The sequence below is a fragment of the Protopterus annectens genome, chromosome 7.part0 (assembly GCF_019279795.1).
Source record: "Protopterus annectens isolate FY-2018-M chromosome 7.part0, PAN1.0, whole genome shotgun sequence".
In the NCBI taxonomy this organism is placed as follows: domain Eukaryota; kingdom Metazoa; phylum Chordata; order Ceratodontiformes; family Protopteridae; genus Protopterus; species Protopterus annectens.
Window position 1 is genome coordinate 973,480,300 of NC_056739.1, and position 21,673 is coordinate 973,501,972.

The 21,673-nt window shown below is 39.9% G+C and overlaps 1 protein-coding gene across 2 annotated transcripts in view; it reads right to left on the reverse strand.

Annotated features, from left to right (window-relative positions):
* Positions 1–21,673, reverse strand: part of LOXL1 (lysyl oxidase like 1) — a 395,821-nt gene that overhangs the window by 26,556 nt on the left and 347,592 nt on the right. For both annotated transcript variants that reach the window (XM_044077551.1, XM_044077552.1), the window contains exon 6: positions 5,257–5,372. In XM_044077551.1, the coding sequence (XP_043933486.1) occupies positions 5,257–5,372 (116 nt within the window). The remainder of the gene's footprint in view (positions 1–5,256; positions 5,373–21,673) is intronic.

Sequence of the window (21,673 nt, forward strand, 5' to 3'; positions counted from 1 at the left end):
GCCAGGAATTCTGACAAACTGGTCTGTTCACTTTTCCTTGTCGATCCAAAGCCTTTAGCACTACTTCCCATCCCAAACTCTTACATCAACTATTCATCCTTGGCCTTTCATCTCCCACTCTTGCATGGTTCTCCAGTTACCTAGCTAATAGGCAACAATTAGTTAGATAGCAAGGTTCACTCTCACCATATCTAACCAATAGCACTGGCATTCCCCAAGGATCCAGCCTTGGTCCCTTTCTTGTTAACATATTTATCAATAGCGCCTTGGTCCCTTTCTTGTTAATATATTTATCAATAGCCTTCACACATCTTCCTGTCAGGGCTCTCTAATCCAATATGCAGAAGATTCCACTATCATCTCCTCTTCATATTCTCTGCCTCACCTGCAAGCTACAATACAGGAAGCTGTTACTTCTATTGAGACTTGATTCTCAGATGCCCTACTACTACTTAACCAGAAAATCAAACTATTCATTTTTATTCCCAAATCTTTTAAAAATAACTTCAAAATCTATTCCCTGAATAACACAGAAATTGAAGTAATCCATCACACAAAACTTATTGGTATGACAATAGATGATAATCTCAAATTTGACCTTCATATACAGAACAATTAAAAAAACTCAACAGAAACTAGAAATACTCTATAGACATAAAGGATTTCCCAACATTTCACCAAAACTACATTGGCTACCACATACCTTTCATTGTCACTCTTACTAATCTCCATTCCACACTAAAAAACTAGAAACTTGTTACAAGAAAATAGCTACGTTTAATTCAAACCACTGTACTGCTCTCCAGTTTCTCAATTGCCTTGACTTTCCACACCGTCTTACTTACCAACAGCTTATAACTACCCATAATCTAGTACACAGAGCAGCGACCTATCCTGTGTTAACTCTATCCTCCATAACTATCTCCCCAACAGACCACTGCATTCAGAGGATAAACAGCTGCTTGTGACCCATAAACCAATCAAATCTCATGGTAAAAGCCTCTACTCATAATTTGCAGCAAAAATCTGCAATTCCTTATCTTTTGTTATCACTTCTATCTCTAGCCTATAAAGTAAGGGAACCTTTATCCAAAACTTGGCTCTGTTCGTGTACTAATCCAGGCTGAACCTTTCATCAGAATTCTAACTTCCTAACCATCTCTTTCTTTCCTACCAAAATCTTAACATCCAGCTTTCACTATAACATTATTTTATCCTACTTAACTAGTTGAAGCCCTCTAACACAAACTATTTCACAAATGCTTTTTATTCTCTCTCCCTTCCAACCACATTCCTACACATTTTTAATATTTATCCCATATCATAATCCCACTGCTTCACTTAGACTTTACTATGCCCTCTTACCACTACTTTTTTCTATACTTATTAACTTATCACTACCTTCCCTATACCTATTAACTTCATTCCTATCAACTCAATGGCTTTTTCTCCCTCCATGTACATTGTTCATAATAACTTCTCATAATATTCATCATAATCTGTTTTTCTACAGTCTGCAATGTAACCACTTATTTTTCTTCCTTTATGAATATTTATTATTGTATACTTATATCTAACTTACTCTATTTGGAGCTTTTCTCCCCGAGCCTCCACTGAAAACATGTACTTTTTGATCCAGTCTGACTTTCCCAGTGAACATATATGAATAATACATATCCACTTCCTCTGAACTGGTTAGCTTTCTCCAGGTTTGTCCATTTCTAATGACTGAACTCTCTCTTCATCTCAGTTTTTTACATTGCCTGCTTCATTCTTACCCCTTACTCGTAACATATTTCTTCACATTTAACCTTGCTTCTTCCATTACTTTTTCTGCCAGTATGTTTTGTTTTCTAGTCACCATTTAATAAAGTGGGATTCCTTGACATGGTACGGAGTACAAAATGCTACTACACAGGAAGAGGAACACAAAATGCTTACATGTGATTCACAGACAATGGATTATCAGGGCTGCACAGGAGAAATGCAAATGCAGACCAAGGTTCCTAATGGTGCACAACATTATGCAAATTAGAAGCTCAGCCTTCATATCAGTGTTATTGAAATTCAAGGACAGTGAAATTGACTGCCGGGGTGACCAGCAAATGTAATTGCACTAGTAAGGACTTATAGGTAGTGCTTTGAGCACCACAGGCTAAGATGGCTGTGTAGAAAGCCATAGTGATGTTAAATATAGATGAGTAACAAGCATAAGACACTTCAAAGTGACTAATAAATGCCACTGCTGAGTATCATTAATCCCATCATTTTACACAGGGGTGCACAATTTGTTTCTAGGAGTTATATGGTGCAACCCATTAACAAACATATACACACAACCATTTTCTGTGTTAGACTGATATGTCTGAATGGAACTGTGTAGCTCTGAATATTTCAAGGTGCTTTGTCACACAATTTAGTTTTCCAGTGAGGAATCATAGTTTTGACAACTTCAACATTTTTCAAATAATACTGCATCTGTTTTTGGAGTAGTTTCATAGATAATTTAATGACTTTTGAACCACCTACAGGTGCTAGTTAAATGAATCACTTTTTCAAAAAAGATATCCCTTTTCACAGGATGCATCCATGGACCTCACATTAAATGGAATACTTTATTACATAAGTTAATTTCTAGCTTTGCTGGCAATTTGACATAAATCCCAAGATAAAACTTAAATAAATAAATAAATAAATAATAAAGTAAAAAAAACTGTGTTCTGTATCTAGCTATTGATATCTTAACATTAGCTGACACACACAAATAAAACCATATGATAAAACAGCCAAAAACAAAACACTTTAATATAACATAATTAAAAAAAACTCAGTAAGAACTTTCAGCCAAAAACAAAACACTTTAATATAACAGAATTAAAAAAACTCAGTAAGAACTTTCATTTACCATGGACTTCAGTCATTCTAATCTTACCCACATTTATATTTGTATTTTAGTCACATGATGCATCAGCTGTCCAATTGAATACCTCCATTCTGCTTAGCACAGCTCATCTTTTCAAACAAAGTTTAAAGTTCTCTATTTCATTTACACTGTAATCTCTATAGGCATTCAGTTTATGCTGCAAGACATTCCTTCTTCTCTAACATGTCATCTAAACATCTTTCAATGAGCTATCAGATTTCAAAACAGCAAATTTAAATATTGTATCAGTTCATACCAAGGTGCACTTAAATAAAACATGTTTTTTTTCATTTTGTGATAATACCATAAATATACTTATTTACATAACTTTTTCAATGTTCTGCCTATATAAACGGATGGATATCAGTCACAAAGAGATCCATAAATCACATTACTTTAAATGCATGTAAATAGTCAAGGTATACAATACTGTTTGTTTCTTAAATTAACTGCTCCGGTCACCATTAAAAGATACTGACATTGATTACACATTCTTCATTTTTCATTCTTGCATAGTTGCCCCTTACATAAAAAAGCTTTACTAACAGGTCATTAATGGTTTAGAATTAAGAATTAGAAAACTAGCCTTCTCACAAACTATATTAGCAATCAGTGGAAACCCCTTTACAATGGGACTTAATTTTTTTGTTGTTTTTTTTTTTTTTTTATCCCAAGCATATCAACAGAATGTGTAATTTTCACACATCTCTCTGTGCAGACTGAAGTGCATAACTACTGAAGTAAAGGCCTGTTACACATTCCTCCATTCATGTTCATGCTCTCATACATGCCAAGTAATAATTATTGTCAAGTTTCATAAGGTGAACCCACTGGCTATAGTGAGGCTGGACTACAGCAAGATCTTTAGACCACAATTCACAGAAGACTGTTTGAAAACTAAAAGCTGCTGAAATGGAATCAAATCAGTAAGGTGGACTAAGAACAGGTTAGCTGATAAGAACTGGAAAGCGGACGTTAGAAGAATAAAAAGTAAGGTGGGGCAATAGTTTTAATCGCAGCTACACTTTAACGGCATATCTCTTATTTTTTATTATATTTTTTCTTGTCATCACCTGCTGATTATCAGTCTTTCAGTAATTTGAACAGTCCATTCATTCCATGTGGGCAAGAGTCAGGCACGGTGGGCCTTCAAGGCAGCCAATATGCTTTTCTATGCCCTCAGTCCATCTCAAAACAGTCTGAGTTACTGGAAGCACCTTGATACAACTTCCTTTCATTTTGTATGACTCCATACATGACCAATTACAGCTACATTATACACAGACGGCATTATGAGTGCTCATTTATGGCCCTTATACTGCAGCAACCCCAACACCTGGGCTCTGCCAGGTGTCAGCTTTGCAGTAGACCAATCTGCCATTGTTCCCACCTCATGTTCATTGAATTGATGTCTTCCACTCAGCCTCATGGACCAGCATCCAGATCAGTAATGTGAAAGCTAAGGAAACTAAAGCTGTTCTCATTAGTAGGTCAGGAGCTAAATGAATAAAAATAGATTTGTAGATTAAGTTATTGAGACCCTTGCTACAAATATCTGGAAGTCCTCGGATTAAAGTATGACATATACAGACATTGTCCTTTGTATGCAGGCTAAGATCTATATGAATTCCTTAACAAAAAATATATTTTTCTCCCCTTTCCTGTATTCCACAGACAGTCATCCCTTCAATTTCCCCCTCTTCATTTATACACCCGTCGGAACAAGTAAAAAGTGAGAATGAAATAACTGTCAATATGTTGCTGTTGGCATATTTTCACAATCTACCCTTTTATCTCTCTCTGGCACAAGAACACAATCCCCTCAGCCACTGAGATGTTTATTATTACATATGCTTTTACTACACGAGTGTGAGTCTGCCTTTGCAACATATGTTTACCATGCAGCTTCGCTAGACATTCAAGAAGTCAATTTGCATATGATAGTGTCCCTCAAAAATCCTTAAGGAGAGGCATTCAGGCCTGTATATGTGCATCACCCTGATTAGCTTTATTTTACTAAGTGTACTAATTAGTTTTCTGCTGCAGACATTGCAGTGAAGCAGTCTTATTCCTTATTATCAGGCCTGTCACCTAAAATTGTACCCTTATTCCACAGCTCATTCCAAAAATCAAATGTTTTCCTTCAGAAAAAATATCACAAAATAACTACCACATAAAGCAGATTGACAAAATTTGGAAACTAAGTTGGCATACAAGAAAACCGCTGTTGTATTCCCTGCTATTGTCATTTGTCTATTCCCCTGTTTATACCATACAGTACTGCAAGAATAATGGCTACATTTTCTGATTCGTAAATACAAAAGAGTGCTTACTGAGAAATCCGGCAATTGGTTGTGGTCACAAAGCGTCCTGTGTAGTGAATGTTGCATTTCACTATATTGTTTGTGAAGTCAGATTCTAGAACACCATATTTTGGATTCACTTGAATCTAAAGAAAAACATGAAAATATTAAACATTTCTTCCTTCTTTCTTTATTAAACTCATATGGCGAATCAGTGAACAATGACAGCAATGAAAAGCATAACTAGGCTTCTGTACATCTCGAGTGTTTAGTGGATCGGTTCAGCTGCCTTTGGAGACATTTCTGATCAATGTTTTCTGTAAAAAGTCACAGCTAGTGTACTACAGAAGTGTGTGTGCTGGCAGTGGTTTTCTTTGTTGTAAGACTTTCCCCTTCTGTGTTTTTGCAACTATTGCTTTGGTTTATATATCTATAGGGATGTGAAAGCTTGTCCCTTATGTTGTGTGCAGGCATACAAGAAATACGTTTAAGTTTCTCAGTGAGATCTTGGTAAATTCATCTCAGTCAATTGAAACCTCAGTGAGTTGATAATCAGGAACTCCAAGGTAAAGTTCATAACCATGTCCAAGCATCAGCATTAAAACAACATTAAAACAATAACAATTCTGCTCGTATATAAAACATGAAAAAACAATATATACAAAGAACAGTAAAGTTCTCCACCCCATCTCTTTCTACCCTGCACTGTAATCATTACCATTTACCAATTCTATTGCTTCATCTCAACCTAAAGCACTCTCGCCCTACCAGGGACTGATTTTCTCTCTGCTATCCAATGTACTATACTTTCCATAATCCAATTTTCTCTCTCCATGCAAAATGTTATGTAAATGTTAATGTTTACTTACAAAGAGCTTATTTGACAAAAATGTCTTTTTCTGCAAATGTTCAGTTTACCCAACCTCCAAAAGGGCTAGGTTTAAATGTTAACTCACTAAACGCTTATTACATAATGTATTATATTTCTGTAAATGTTTTAACTGTTCTGTACAAATCTTTGTTATTCTTTTGTAACATGTAATATGTAACTTGCAATATTTGGAGCTTTTCTCCACAGGCCTCCACTGAAAACAGGCTCTTTATGGCCCAGTGGACTTCCCTGGTCTTCAAACTTAAATAAATAAAGTAAAAGACAATGAACTGTAACAGAAACCTATTAAGAGAGTATAAATTGATTCACAATTTATACTGAATAATTCAGAATATTATTTCATACTTCTCTAATAAAAAGTCCTAACTTAGGATATAATTTACAGTTAATATTTATTTCTTTACATCCCATAATTAATGTCTGCAGATTCGTATTATAAACACAAACAATTCTTAAAAAATTTAAACGAAAAAGGAAAAAAGAGGAAAATAACTGATAACCCCTAACTAAATGGAGCAATCCAAGGCATCCATTGTGTTCAACAACGAATAAGGATATTTTAAGCTTGCATTGTACTTTTTTGACTGTATTTTGCTTAATTGCTGCTTTATTTTTGCTGTTTTTACTGCTGAGATTGTTTTTTTCTGCACTTTGAATTTCTAGTACTTCTGTATTTCATAGCAAAGGCTAGATTCAGATTTTCTGAATCTAGGCTGCTTGGTATTACTTGAGCACTAAAACCAGGCATCCTACATTAAGAATCCCTCCTGCATCCTTGTGGCAGAAGTGTGTAGCCCAGGGCCCATCTGAGTTTGGGATCGCTGGAAAAAGGCTCAGCTTTGGGCTTTCCTGTTGGTTAATTTGTGTTAAAACTCTTTAACTTTACTTGTGTTTAAGCCCCACATTTGTGCATAGCTACGCACCACACTGCTGGGGTTTAGCACTTCTGTGTATAGATGCAAATGCGTAGAAACACAATTTTCCATTGATATCTGCTAGAGAACCCTCCTTAGCTCCACTGCCTTTCTGTGCGCAATGCAATTCCACATTGTTACATAGCAAGCAACTCAATTGTGCATTCTGAGACATTGATGCAATTTTCCACCCTTAGCCCTCTCCAAAATAGCTGCTTTTGTTAGTCTCACAAGCAAACCCTGGTCCATCTAGCCCATCCCCACTAGTTACTACAATATAAACCTGCTGAATGGATGGACAGTTTCCCACCATTTCTCCAGCCAAACTGATTGACATGGGCATCCTCAGGCAATGTAGTAATTGCCTCCTTTATACTGACAACCACTTGCTCCTAAAGCAAACAAACGCAGCATGTGAGAGATGTAACTATACCATGAAATTAGAATCAGTCCTCTCACATAACAATATATAAGACATACAATACATCAGCATACACAAGTCCCCTCTCACACAAGATAAAGTCAAGACAAATAAACCCACCTATGTGGAGGTACTAAGAGCCTACCAAAAGACCAGAGACCTCCTAAGTGCAAACAACATACACATACTAGTACACCAACAGAATCTACCACTACAACACATAACACATCAGTGTCTCAGCAATAAAGCCACTATGGCAAAACATCTCAAAACCTAATGTTCTGGTCTTAGGTGACTCAGCAGTGAGAAACATAGATGTCCCCATCACCAGGATGAACAAGGAGAAGGTCACGGTCATCTGCCTATCAGGTGCCAGTATCCATCAAATCATAAACACATTCAAGTCGCTCAGCAACAAGTACGTTATGACTCTGTCATAATACATGTTGGTGTAAATGACTTGAGACGTACCTCTCTGGACTATATGAAGAGAGACATGACCAAACTCTCAAATTATGTGTCCCAGGCCTACACCTAGGATGATACCACAATACAGACAAGGATCCAGTATCTGTCTGCCTGGGAAGCCATGGTTAACAGTCCATGCTGGCTGCTTTGCCAGAGATGGCCTTCACCTGTCACCTCAAGGGTTTCAGATATTGACAAAGTGCTTGCCTTCCCCATAGTGCCTTTTTTAGGCAATGTCCAAACAACAAAACTTTTGATGTAAAGAAATCTACTAAAGACAAACTCAAGGTTATGCTGCTTAATGCTAGAAACTTAAACAGTAAACTGCACTCCCTGGAAGCACTCCTCACCTTGAAAGATGCTGATGTTTGTGCAGTTACTGAGACTTGGTTCATGGCCACTGACAGCACTCTGGCCATACAAGGCTACAATGCCTTTCTCACATTCAGACCCCAAAATGAACTGAACTGAGGTGTATCCATCTTCATTAAATCCAAATACACCACAGACTGGTGAAACAGTACGACTCTCTTGAGCTACTCCAGGTCCAACTAACTATAGGTAAAATAACCCTCCACATCATTGCTAGCTACAGGTCCCCTATCATGAACCAAGAAAAACAATCCACCTACCTAGACTTGCTAGAGTTGCTCAGTATACAGCCAGACACCCTGGTCATGGGAGATTTCAACTATCTTTCCATCGATTAGGTGACTTACGTGAACACAAACACAATTGCTATGAGGTTTCTGGACTTTATCAATTCAAATACCCTAGAACAAGGCCCACAAGGGACTCAAATGTCCAGGACCTAGTACTCACCAACATGGGGGGGGGTCACTGCACTACCACCTGTGTGTTGCCCTCCCTGGTAAGGTCAGACCATAAATCTATCTTGTTTGAAGTAAACCTCAAGCCTGACACCCCCACAGGAGTAAAACAACTGAAAAATTTCTCCAAAGCAAATGTATAAAAAGTTTCAAAGCCCCTATCAACATAGCCAACAGTGACTCCTATGTGGAGGAATACACAAATGCCCTATACAACTACTTAAACAAATACATTGACTCGGCTTTACCCAAAAGGAACAAAACCAGGGCTTCCCAAAAAACCAAGCCACCCTGGTGGATTGTAAATATAAATGAGCTATACTACAAAAGAAAGAAACTGATATCTGAGAATAGAAGGGAACTTATTCAACAGAGGAAGAATACCCTCCGCAGCTTGAGTAAGCAAATCAGATATCTTGTAAACTCCTCTAAGGCTAGCTAGGAGTTTAAATTAGCATCCCTATCTAAAGACAATCATAAGGCATTCTTTAGCTAAATCCGAAAACTAAAAGGGAATGCCCAGCTGTGTGCCGAACTTATAGTGGACAGTACCACTCACACTGAACCTGAGGAAAATGGCAACCCACAAGCAGACAGATCTGGCAATAACTTCAACTCCTGTCCCCACCAGACATACCCCCAAAGCATTCCTGACACCAGTACTCTACTGAGTATTTCCAAAGAACAGGTCATACAAGCACTCGCCAGGGCCAAAAACATGGCCTCTATTGGACCAGATAACATTCCAGGTGCTTACTAAACAATGTAAAACAAGATCTAGTGGAACCACTGAGCACTCTGTTTAACCATAGCCTGAGAACTGGCTTTGCCCCAGCAGAGTGGAGAATAGCAACAGTAATCCCCTTCCACAAAGGGGACCCTGGGTACTATCGACCCATAGGTCTAATCAGCCTTATCTGCAAGGCCATGGAAAGAATCATTATGGACCTTATCCAAAAGGGCATAGGCAACCTTCATACCCTTGACCTGACCCAGTTTGGTTTCATCAAGGGTAGTTCTTGTTTATTAAACCTAGTGGGCTTCTTTGAGAATGTCACCAAAGCCCTGGATGAAGGCAAAACAGTACATACCACCTATCTTGATTTAGCCAAGGCCTTTGACACAACCCCCCCCAAAAGCCGTGGTGGTGCAGAGGTAGTGTTGTCGCCTCACAGCAAGAGGTTCTCCCATTCGATTCTCAGCTGGAGCGCCTTCTGTGTGGAGTCTGCATGTCCTCCCCACGGTCAAGTGGCATTCGAAAGACATGCATGAATGGGCATGCCTTTGTTGAAGCTTGGGCATCAGGCTGGCACCTTGGCACCATAAAAATCGACTGCAAGTCATTAGCAGACCGGAGTTCCACTGTGGTGACCCCTAACTGGGAAAAGCAGAAAGAAAAACAACAACAAACTTTGACACAATCCCCTATTCAGGTATCATAGAGAAACTCTCCCAGCTGAGGATTAACCCATACATTACTAGATGAGCAGCAAACTGGGTGATGGACAGAATGCACACTGTCAAAGTTGGGAAGTCCACCTCCACCAGTAGACCAGTTGGGTGCCATAAGGATCTGTGATGGGCTCTCTACTGTTTGGAATCTATTTCTCTGAAGTCCAGGTGAAGGCAGATGGCCTGTGACTTACCAAGTTTGCAGATGACTGTAAACTTAGCACAATCATAGAGTCCCCCAATGATGTTAACATGTTACAGAAAGGGCTGACACAGACAAATGATTGGTGCCAAACTGACAGACTAACACTTAACGCAAAGAAATGCCTTATTATCCCCTTTGACAAAGAAGTTGCCCCTGCTAATTGTGATATAGATAGCACCCCTCTAAACTGAAACTCAATGGTGCGAGACTTGGGAACACAGGTTGACAGCCATTTAAACTTTGATTACCATGTGTCATAGTGGTAAGAAAAACATTCTACATTGTGCATCTCATAAATAAGGGCATCGCATCCAAGACTAAGGAGGCTATAACTCCACTGTACTCAACCCTTATCAGACCACTAATTGAGTACAATGCTTCAGTCTGTATGTACCTCACCAGACACCTGCAGCAACTGGACAGACCGCAGAGGTTTCTAACCAAGAAAATCCAGGGCCTCCAAAACATGATATACATGGAAAGACTTAAAGCCCTGTCACTGTACTCTGTATCATACAGGCTGCTGAGAAGTGACCTGTGCCTGACTTACTGAGCAGCCTTGGACCCTGCCCTAATGGAAATGCTGAACATCCGCAAATCAAATGGGACAAGAACAAGTCACTCCGGGGATCTCAACCTAGCCTGTGACATTAACAGAATATGCTGGAAAGGCAGATATATCTCCCACCTATTGCCATTCTTCTGGAATAAGCTCACACTCCATGTGAAGCAGAGCACCTCAATGACCCTATTCAAGTGCAACCTTGACAACTGGATGGGTGACCATAAATTCACCCCGGGGGTGTCATTTATGCCCCTCATGGACAGGGGCAGTTGGTGCTGATCACAGAACCACTTTGCTAACAATGGCCATCTAACTATGGTCAGTAAGGGTATATGGGTTATTACACGGCTTGGCTTGTAAAAGCCCTAGGGCCATTAGGCTAGCTCCTATGAACCTAAGCCTCAGATGGCTATATTACTGAATAAATAAAAATAAATAAAAACAAAGTTATGATGAATTAAAAGGAAACTTTATTGAGCCACTGAAGTAAAAGGTAAGTGCTTCTGTCAACTAACCTATTTTCTAAAGCTGTAGACTTCATCAGAACAATGTTCATGCCAGGGCAATAATGTTTCTTATCATTGTTTCATAACTGAACAGTGCTAAGTTCAAGTTACAGTTCAGCAGTTTCAACACAAAGTAACTTCCTACCCCTAAATTCAAAAGTGTGATGTTCTTGTCAATAAGTCTGTGATGGGGTAAAGGAAAGTGTCAGGGTCAGTATGAAGGGGAGGGGTGTGTGAGATAATCAAAGAATGGCAGAGACTATGGAAACTGATTCTGGCACCTGAGTTTGTAATGGAAAGAATGACGTGGACTGGTCAGGGTGGGTGCACATTCCTCCAGGTGCTGGACTTCATCAGATCAAGTGGCTGGGAGAGATAGTGCACCCTTCTAAGGGTTACAAAATTTATGGAGGACGTAATGTGGGTGATGAGGAGCCTTAGTGGGCAACATCCTGTATATAACCTCAAGCTCACATCAACTGCTGGGATATGAAAGTATGTAGTCTGTATTAAACTGAATTAAACTCACAAAATGCCAGTTAGGTAAGCAAACTGAGTCAAAAGAGGATAACAAAAATCTGTGAACCCTTCCAAAACAGTGAGGAGCTGACAAATGCCCGAATGTTGTAGATTTTTGGTTCTGAGTCAAGACTGATCTATAGCACCATTTATGTGTAATGTTAAGTGCTGTTTAAAGGGACATGGTCTCAGTAGAGTTAAGGACTATGCTCCCAAGTTTGCAGTCATCTGTATATTTGGTGGACCATATGATAGAGTCAGTTCTGCCATCAGAGAAAACCAGTTCCAGAAAGGAGTGGTCAGGACACAGCTTTGAAAGACTCTACTGGTGATAGGGTACGGTGAGGAGTCCCCCCATCTGTGCCTATTGTTTAATTGTAGACCAGAGTTGATACTGCATCATTTGCCTTCAGATCCCTGAGTTTATGTATGATTCCATCATGGTGGTACACTGCCAAATGTTTTGGTAAATCGTGATAAGATGCATGAACAGGAAAACCTTCATCCAGTGTAGCATTCACACTGTTTGTGCTGTAGCAAAGAATAAGACATTCCAGACTATCCTGAATAAGCCTGGATATCTTACACTAGGAATTCAGAAAAAAAGAAGGTGATTAAAATACCTTTGGACTGTGTTAAACTCTATATGACACATTTTTTTTCCCTTTGTGCGACTGACAGAAAAGGTTGTTGCATATTTTATTTTGTATTGCTTGTGTGTGCAAGGAGACTTTGTACCAATATTTTCCCTCTGCTTAAAACTTCATTTTGGTAGACTGGTGGATTCTGCTGCATTATTGTATACCACATTGGTAGGTGCAATGAGCATATGTGACTCATTTTTTTTTCATGCCAAAAATAATCCTGAGTTGTACCGTTCACCGTGCTAGGCAAATATTTCAGTACCTTGAATGAAAAACAGTGTTGTGGTGTGGGCTGGAGTTTTATTGAGTACATTTGTGTTTTTTGCTGTGTCAAGATGATGACTGAGCAACATCTGCTTCAGATTATTGTTAAAATCCTCTCAGCCCAGTAAATTGGAAAAGTTTTAAAAGTCTTCATGGACATGAGAGACTGAATATCAAGACTATGACTACATTTAAAAAGCATAAATAGTACAAGCTGATATTATCTCTTGAGAAACAAGCTCAACAGTTTCATATCTGGATATTTTTCTTCTAACAAAATGGTAAGACAAAAAAGTATGTACTTCAACTATCATTCAATACAAAGGGTCGACACACTAAATGTAAATTTTCAAAAGTGTTAGCCACAGATACATTTAAACAGGGTTTGCCTGCTACTTTATGAAAGGACACTGGAAATGTTATTGCAGAGGTAAAGTGAGACTGTTATAGTATTAAATTATTTACAACCCAGCAGTCTAAGCCTGTGTCAAATGTCAGTCTAATAAACAGAAATTACCCAAAATAGTTAAATGAATCCATAATATGGAACTCAACAGCTGCTCCAGTGGCATACAGAAATAAAGGCCTGACTACATCACAGATGACTTGGGTTGATTAGTGACTCAGGTGATTGACAGAGCTACAAGGGAGGGTGGCATGTGAGTGTTTCTTGGCAACAATCCATGGTAGAAGCCAGAGGCTTCACTAGAGGGGACATGGTCAGCAGATGGGGAAGTGGGCCTGGCTGAGCCACCACAAAGGTGGTGTGATAAGACATTAGCGCACACTGCATGGCCAACCAGGACCAAATCCCATTACCACAAAGGGGAAGTAGGAACAGGTAGATCATACCAAAACTCCCCCATGTGGATACTGAGATATGCCAAGACCCATTGCCTTGGATCCATGGCCAGCTCCAACAATGTATAAGTTGTGGTGGCTTAGAGTTAGCTGGAAGACCTGGTGCAGACTGGTCACGAGAGCTGGGCCAATAACAATGACAGAAAGATTTGACATAGGTTCATAGGTTCATAGGTTCATACTAGGCTATCTGCCCTAGGGCATTTATAAGCCTAGCCAGAATGTGTTTGGCTTTCGCCACCCATTTTAAATTTATTTTGCTATGCCCTTTTTCGAGGTTAGTATACTATGCCTCTATCTAACAGTGACACAGAAGTGATACCCGGGGTAAACCTACGATCTCCCATCCACTCAACAAGATTCCTCTTGAAGAGAGTCAATGAGGGACTCTGCCTAACCTGGACTGGGATTTTATTCCAGAGTGAAGGGAGCCTCTGGGTTATGAATCTGTCCCTCCAGCATGTCCTATTTATTTCAGTGCTGAGGTTCAAGTCTCTCGAGCGCGTAGCTCGATGGGATTTGGATTTTCTGAGGTGCAGCATGTCCATTAATTCCGGGTTGGACATGGCTTTATACGTCAGGCACAGATCTCCTCTGAACAGGCAGTATGCCACTGAGTAGAGCTGGAGTTTCTTTAACTGGGCAGCATATGGCATCTGTTTGAGCCCTTTGATCCTCTTGGTGAGGTACTTTTGGGGTCTTTCCAGTTGCTGCAGGTGTCTGGTAAGGTACATCCCAAAGGGGCATTGTACTCAATTATGGGCCTGATGAGGGATGAGTAAAGAGGCACGATGACCTCCCTGATCTAGATGTGAATCCCTTCATGATTAGGTGGGCTATATAAAATGTTTTCTAACCACTTTGGCCACGTGGTTGTCAAATGAGAGATTGCTATCAACTTGGGTCCCCAGGTCCCTAATTACTTCTTCTGTACTTAATGGATTTCCACCTATGTGGTAATTTGTGGGCACTTTGTTTTTGCCAAAGGGGATGACTATACACTTTTGGCATTTAGCTTGAGGCCATGGCTCTGGCACCAGTTGTCTGTTTCTATGAGGCCCTTTTGGAGGATGCTTGTGTCGGCTGGAGAGTCGATTATGGCACCCAGTTTGCAGTCATCTGCGAACTTGGTCAGCCACAGTCCTTCCGTGTTGGCCTGTACCTCCGAGAAATATATACCGAACAAGAGAGGTCCCAGGACTGAGCCTTGTGGGACACCACTTGTAACTGGTTTGGAGTCTGACATGGCTCCAGCAATTCTAACCATGTGGGTTCTGTCCTTGAGCCAGTTTGCAATCCATCTAGTGACATAGGGGTTTATATTTAAGCTGGTGAGCTTATCTATAATGCCCGAGTGGGGTATTGTATCGAAGGCTTTTGCGAGGTCCAGGTAGGCTGTGTGGACCACCTTCCCCTCGTCAATGGCCTTGGTGACTGTTTCAAAGAAATCAACCAGGTTTAAGAGGCAGGATCTGCCCTTAACAAAGCCAAACTGGGTAGGATCCAGTGTTAGTAGGTCCCCAATATCTTTATTTATGAGGTCCATGATGATCCTTTCCATAGCTTTGCAGACCAAGCTAGTCAGGCTTATGGGGCGATAGTTTCCAGGATCTGTTGAGGCACCACCTTTATGGAGAGGGACCACTGTTGCTGTACGCCACTCTTTGGGCACATATCCTGTAGTAAGGCTGAGATTGAACAGTAGTTTTATGTTTGGGTTTAGCTCTTCTTTGAGTTCATGTAGGACACAGCCGGGACACCATCTGGTCCCATTGATGCTGTGTTTTTTGCTTTGGAGAGGCGGCTCTTACCTGAGCATCTGAGATGTCAGGGGGGCAGCACTCTGCTGGGATAGATATTTGCCCTTTTGGTGGGGAGGGGGGGAGAAGTTTGCGCTGAACCTGTCAGCTAGGATGTTGGCAATGTCTGTGGGTTCGGTGTATTTTTTGTCATTTTGGACTAATTCTGAGCATATCTGGGAATTACCACCCAGGTTCCTAACATAACTAAAGAAAGCCTTGTGATTATCCTTAGTGTCCTGTGCAATTTTTCTCTAGAAGCTGGCCTTAGACAATTTTATGTGTGCCCGTAGTTTTTTGTTAATACTGATCAGTGATGCCTTCCCTTTTTGGGATTTTGCTTTATCATTTAGTAGCTTCCTCCTTCTATTGTATAGTTTGTTTATGGCTGGAGTCCACCAGACAGGACGTCTGCCTTTGGAGGATTGGGTCTTGGTTTTATTTGGGATCGCATGATCCATGCATTCCTGAAGGTGTTCATAGAATGCGTTTATAAAGGATTCTGCGGTCTGGGCTGTATTTTCCACAGGCCCGGGGGCTTTGAAGGATTCCACCTCAGTTTTGAGGAGTGTAAAATTTGCTTTAGAGAAGTTTTTCACTGTGGTTTTCTGGGCAGGGGGTGGGGTTGGGATGTGAATATCCAGTGAGATTAGTTTATGGTCTGATCTTACCAGTGAGGGATACACTTCTGGTCTGGAGCATAGAGTCCCCATGTTGGTGATGATCAGGTCCAGTATGTTTTCCCCTCTTGTGGGAGTGGTAACAAGTTGTTCCATAGCATTTGAGTTTATAAATTCTAGGAACCTTTGGGCTAATGTGTTGGAGCTAGAGTAATGCTCCCAGTCTATGTTTGGGTAGTTGAAGTCGCCCAATATAATGGTGTTTGGAGAGACCTTCATATTTTCCAGTGTTCTCAGGAAGGCCGAGTGGGGTTCCTGGTTTTGGGAGGGTGGTCTGTAGCAGGCTATAAACTGGAAGGCAGTTTTACCCACTGTTAGTTGCACATGGATAGTCTCTGATGCTTCGTGCTTTGCCACCAACCTGGAGGTGTGGGTATCTTTGATGAATATCGATACTCCCCCTCCTTTTGTGGTTCGGTCCAAGTTTTGGGACGAAAAGCATGGTATGAGGTATAACCTGGTAGTGCTGGGGTGCTCTCGGGAGCCCTGAACCAGGTTTCTGTTACTGCACAGATATCGATGTTCTCCATGCTAAGGAGAGTTTCGAGTGCGTGCATCTTGAGGTTTAGACTTCTGGCGTTGAGTAGCATTACTCTTAGTTTCTTATCCCTTGTGATACCTATGGAGGTGGGTTTGTCTTTTGAGCCTTGCCTAAAAAAGGCACTATGGGGGTAGCAAGAGCCTTTGCCAATATCCGAAAGCCCAGGGTGACAGGTGCAAGCCGTCCCTAGCGAAGCATCGTGGCTTGTCGAGCATATCATCCCAAGCTGACAGGCATTGGATCCCCTTTGAATGACACCAGTACTTAAGCCAATTGTTGAAATTGATCATCTTGTCTTTATATTGTGGCATCATTCTTGGTGAGGGTAAGATGCTACTCAAGGTCAGGGTCATACCGGCCTGGGCTACATGCTCAGAGAGCTCCTTTATGTCTCTTTTCATGTAGTCCAGGGAGGTACGTCTCAGGTCATTCACACCAGCATGGACAATGACTGAGTCATATTTGTACTTGCCTTGGAGTGACCTGAGTGCTTGTGTTATGTGGCGGATCCTAGCACCCGACAGGCTGCTCACCGTGACCCTCTCCTTGTTCAGCCTGGTGAGCGGGACGTCAATGTGCCTGGCGATAGAGTCACCTATTACAAGTGTATCAGGTGTGTTGTTTAGTCTTAAGGGCTGTGACTGTTTGGCACACTGGCTTTGTGAGATATGTGTTGCACGTGTTTTGTTTTGGGGTAGCGGCTGCTTGGGTGTCTGCTTTGGAGGTCTCTGCTGCTTCGGCAGATCTTTATTTAGAGTGTCCGAGTATGTTTTTGTGTGTTTATGTGTTTGGTTTGCTGTCGTGGTAGGTCTATGTGAGACTGGAATTGTAGTGAGTATGGTTTCCTTCTCCTCCTGACTGGTTATGCCAGTACTGAGTTGAGAGAGCTTAGCCTCCAGTTTGGCTATATGGTTGCATCTCTCACATGTGTTGGAATTTGTTGGGAGGAGGAGAGGGTTGTCTGTATACATGAGGCAGTTGTAACATTGCCTCAAGATTCCCAGATTCACCAGCTGGACCAGAGGGGAGATTGACAACTGACCTTTGGACATGCTAGAATAATATTGGGAATTCCTTAATAATTGAAAACCAGGGCCATTGGGGAGTGAGGGTGTAGTGCTTTTAATTTTTAGTGCTGACTTATATAATTGCTTTAGTGAGCAAGTGCCAGGTAACTTAAGTGCAATGTGTTACAGGTAACTTAAATGCAAAAACGACAAACAGTAACTTTCTTTCAAGTGAAACAAGGAAATAAGTACAGTAAGCAATGCAGATATCGCTAGTGAGCCACAGAAGCGCTGAGAAGCCACGTATTAGGTGGAATTAGCGTTCCAGGGAAATAACAAGCAAACAAACAACAAGCATATAAACAAAGCTATATTCAGCAGGCCTGGATCTAGTCTATGCTACAGAAAACAAGGTGTACCAATTTCAGTAAGATACAGTTCAAATATTCAGGCACTATAAACCTTTAACCAGAAATTCCCAGCTCAGAAGGGCAGAGTCCAGCCTCTTCTCCCACAAGAGTGCAGACCACAAACCTTCTTAATGTAAAATAACTGGCCTGAAGCCCAAGTGCCTAAACCAGAACTAATACACTTTAAGAATAACAGACACTGGGCTCTCAATCAGCAGTTCCCAACTTAGAAGGATGAAAGCTACCTGTCCTGCCACCACAGTGCATGCCACAAACCTTCCTAATGTAAAACAACTGGCCTGAAGCCCAAGTGCTTAATCCAAAAGACTTAGAATGACAGCTAAACTTTAATCAAGTTACTACCAAGCAGTAATAAATACAATTGAATACTTTAGAGAATGCCTGGATTAGTGCTCAAGTTACACAAACAAAGCTAGATCCAGCAGGCCCGAATCCAGTCTATGCCACAGCAAACAAGGCGCACCAACTTCAGTAAGAAGCAGTTCAGATATGCATGCACTATAAGCCTTCAGTCAGAAATTCCCAGCTCAGAAGGGCAGAGTCCAGCCTCTCCTCCCACAAGAGTGCAGACCACGAACCCTCTTAATGTAAAATAACTGGCCTGAAAGCCTAAGTGCTTAAACCAGAATTAATACACTTTTAGAATAACAGACACTGAGCCCTCAATCAGCAGTTCCCAACCTAGAAGGATGTAAGCTACCTGTTCTGCCACTACAGTGCAGACCACAAACCCTCTCAGTGCAAAACAACTGGTCCAAAGCCCAAGTGTTTAAACCAGAAGGCCTAGAATGAGTTACACCAAGCAGTAATAAATACAATTGAGTACTTTTAAGATGATGCAAAAGTAAAAAAAAGTAGGTAGAAACACAAGTACAGTAAAAGCAGATTACATTTTTTTTTTTTTTTCTGAACAAGTGCTGAGATCAAAGAAACAGATTTGAGTGCTGAAACTAGAAAACTGGCTAGTTATAGGGAAAAAAAACTAAGCTAGAAGGCTTCCCTCCAACACAGAAGGGCTTGGGGGCTCAAAAGCCTACAAATAGTCTATACCACTTAACAGGAAAGGCAGGAAACAAGCTTAAATTTTTTTTTTTTTTCTGTTTCCCAGATGCTCTCTTTGTACACAGTAGGAGTGCCTGAAATCAGAATATGATCTCACTGCACTCAGTTGAGTGAGCAAATGAGATGGGCCCAGAAGGAGTATCCAAACACAAATTTACAAGAGGGGCAGGCAGCTGCAAGGCCACTAAGATAAGAGCAGAGTGAAAAGTTCCAGTTCAGCTAAATATTCTTTCCACACAGTTAAAATCAATTTAAATACTGTAATTTATTTGAAAAAAAAAAGCAGATAAAGGTACTTAAATTCTCTTATACGTCCAGTTGAATATAACAAGTTGTTAGCCGGCCAAAGCTGAGGTTTTTAAGCAGAAAATATTTCACACTGTACCACTTAAATAGGCAAGGACAGGAAATCAAAGAATGTGACTACCCCCACACCTGTAATTACTAGCAAATAACAAAATTCAGCAAACAAATAAAAACATTAACATAAAAAATAAATAACTTGGAGCTCAACAGTAAAATTCAAATCTAACAGACACAAATTGAAACTCCAAAGCACCTGAAATATTTTAATAAGCAGATACAAATTGAAACTCCAATGCACCTGAAATGTTTTAATAAGAATAAAAATAAGACACAAGCAAAGTTTTCAGGCAATTGCCCTTCCTCAATGTATTAAACAATTAGATTTCTAAACAGTTTAAACAGTAATCACATGATATGAGCAGCAGATCATAATTCAGCAACCACACAGCCAGTTAACCCAATACAAGATTATAAAACATTAATTTCAGCATTACATACATATAATAAATTATTACATGCATATTCCTACATATATATTGCTCATCTCATTCTGAAAAATAAGGTTTGCCCTATCTTGACATTTAGCAAGTAGATATTGTACAGTATCATTAATTAAATCACCTTTATAGGTTCTAGTTTAAAAATATGAATAAATATATGTCCAAGATGGATTATGTTACTCACTGTAATAGACGAAATAACCAAATAATGAATAATATTTGGAACAATTGGCTAACATTAAGTGCATTACAAGAACTTAGAAAATGGATAGGTGACAGGCCAGAATTTGCTTATAAGAAATGTAGGAATTTGAAACAGCTGTGTTATAAAAATCTGAATCAGATAAAGGTCAGTATAAAAAGCAAAAGGGAGGGAGCATATCCATGATGTAACTATTGTATTTTAAACACATTTAACTAATACTGCTTTTTTTGCATTCTGCAGCCAAAAAGAACTTTAAACTTGGTTGTTTTGCAACATGCAGTTCAGAAATTGTTGTTTAATAAGCTGTCTGTGCTACCTGTACAAGTTGTATACAGGAAAGAGTAATAAGAAGTTAAAGGAATGGGTTTCTAAACACATATCTGATCTAAGAGAGAATGCGGCTAATGATGTCCTGGCAAAACATATTAATGACATTGACACGCAACATTCCTTTAACTTTGGAGCAGTACAGAGAATGTTTCCCACTGTGAGAGGAGGGGTATTGTGCTTGACACTAAAGTAGCAGAATATAAATGGATTTCAAGCCTGAATCCAGGTAAGAATCCAGGGCTTAATTTTTCAATTAGTATTATGCCATTGTTAAAAAAGAAACAAGGAACTGTTAAGTAAGAATTTTTTATATGAATGTAATAATTTATTAAATACATGTCGAAATTAATGTTTTTATAATGTTTTATTGGGTTAACTGGCTGCATGGATAATGAATTGTTATTTGCTGTTCATATCATGTGATTACTAATTAAGCTGATTAGTAATTTGTTTTATGTACTGAGAACAAACAGCAGGGGCAGCTGCACTCCCCCAATAAAAAAGGAAAAAAATGTAGTTTTATTTACTTTTTTTTTCTTTTTTAGCTTGTTTCTTTTATTAAAAAAATGGTAACTTAAGCATTACAGCTACTATTACCTTTATCAAGATCTGAACTCCATAAATGGCCAGAGTTCTGAGATATTCCAATGTCCATGTAACAAAAAAAAAAAAAGAAAGAAATCAGTTCACTCTTTGCTGATCTGTTTTTAAAACAGCCCAGCACTATGTTCATGCCACATTTTGAATGAGATCAACCCTTACAATTCTTCCCGCCTTCTGCAGAAGGGAGAGTTATCAGAAAAAAAGTTTTATTGGGCTGCTATAAGAAGCGATGGGGGGGGGGCATTTCTATTGGCTCAGGCTGCCTCATGTAACTGGCTGTGACTGAGGCAGCCTAATAGAGAATGTATGTGATGCAAGTAATGGGTTTATTGCACACAAAATGATTTATAGAAAATGTCAGTGTGGCAGAAAGTGTTTTTTTTTTTACTAAACCTGTATGTGCTATTTATGATTATCTACTATGCTGGTAGGCAAGTATTTT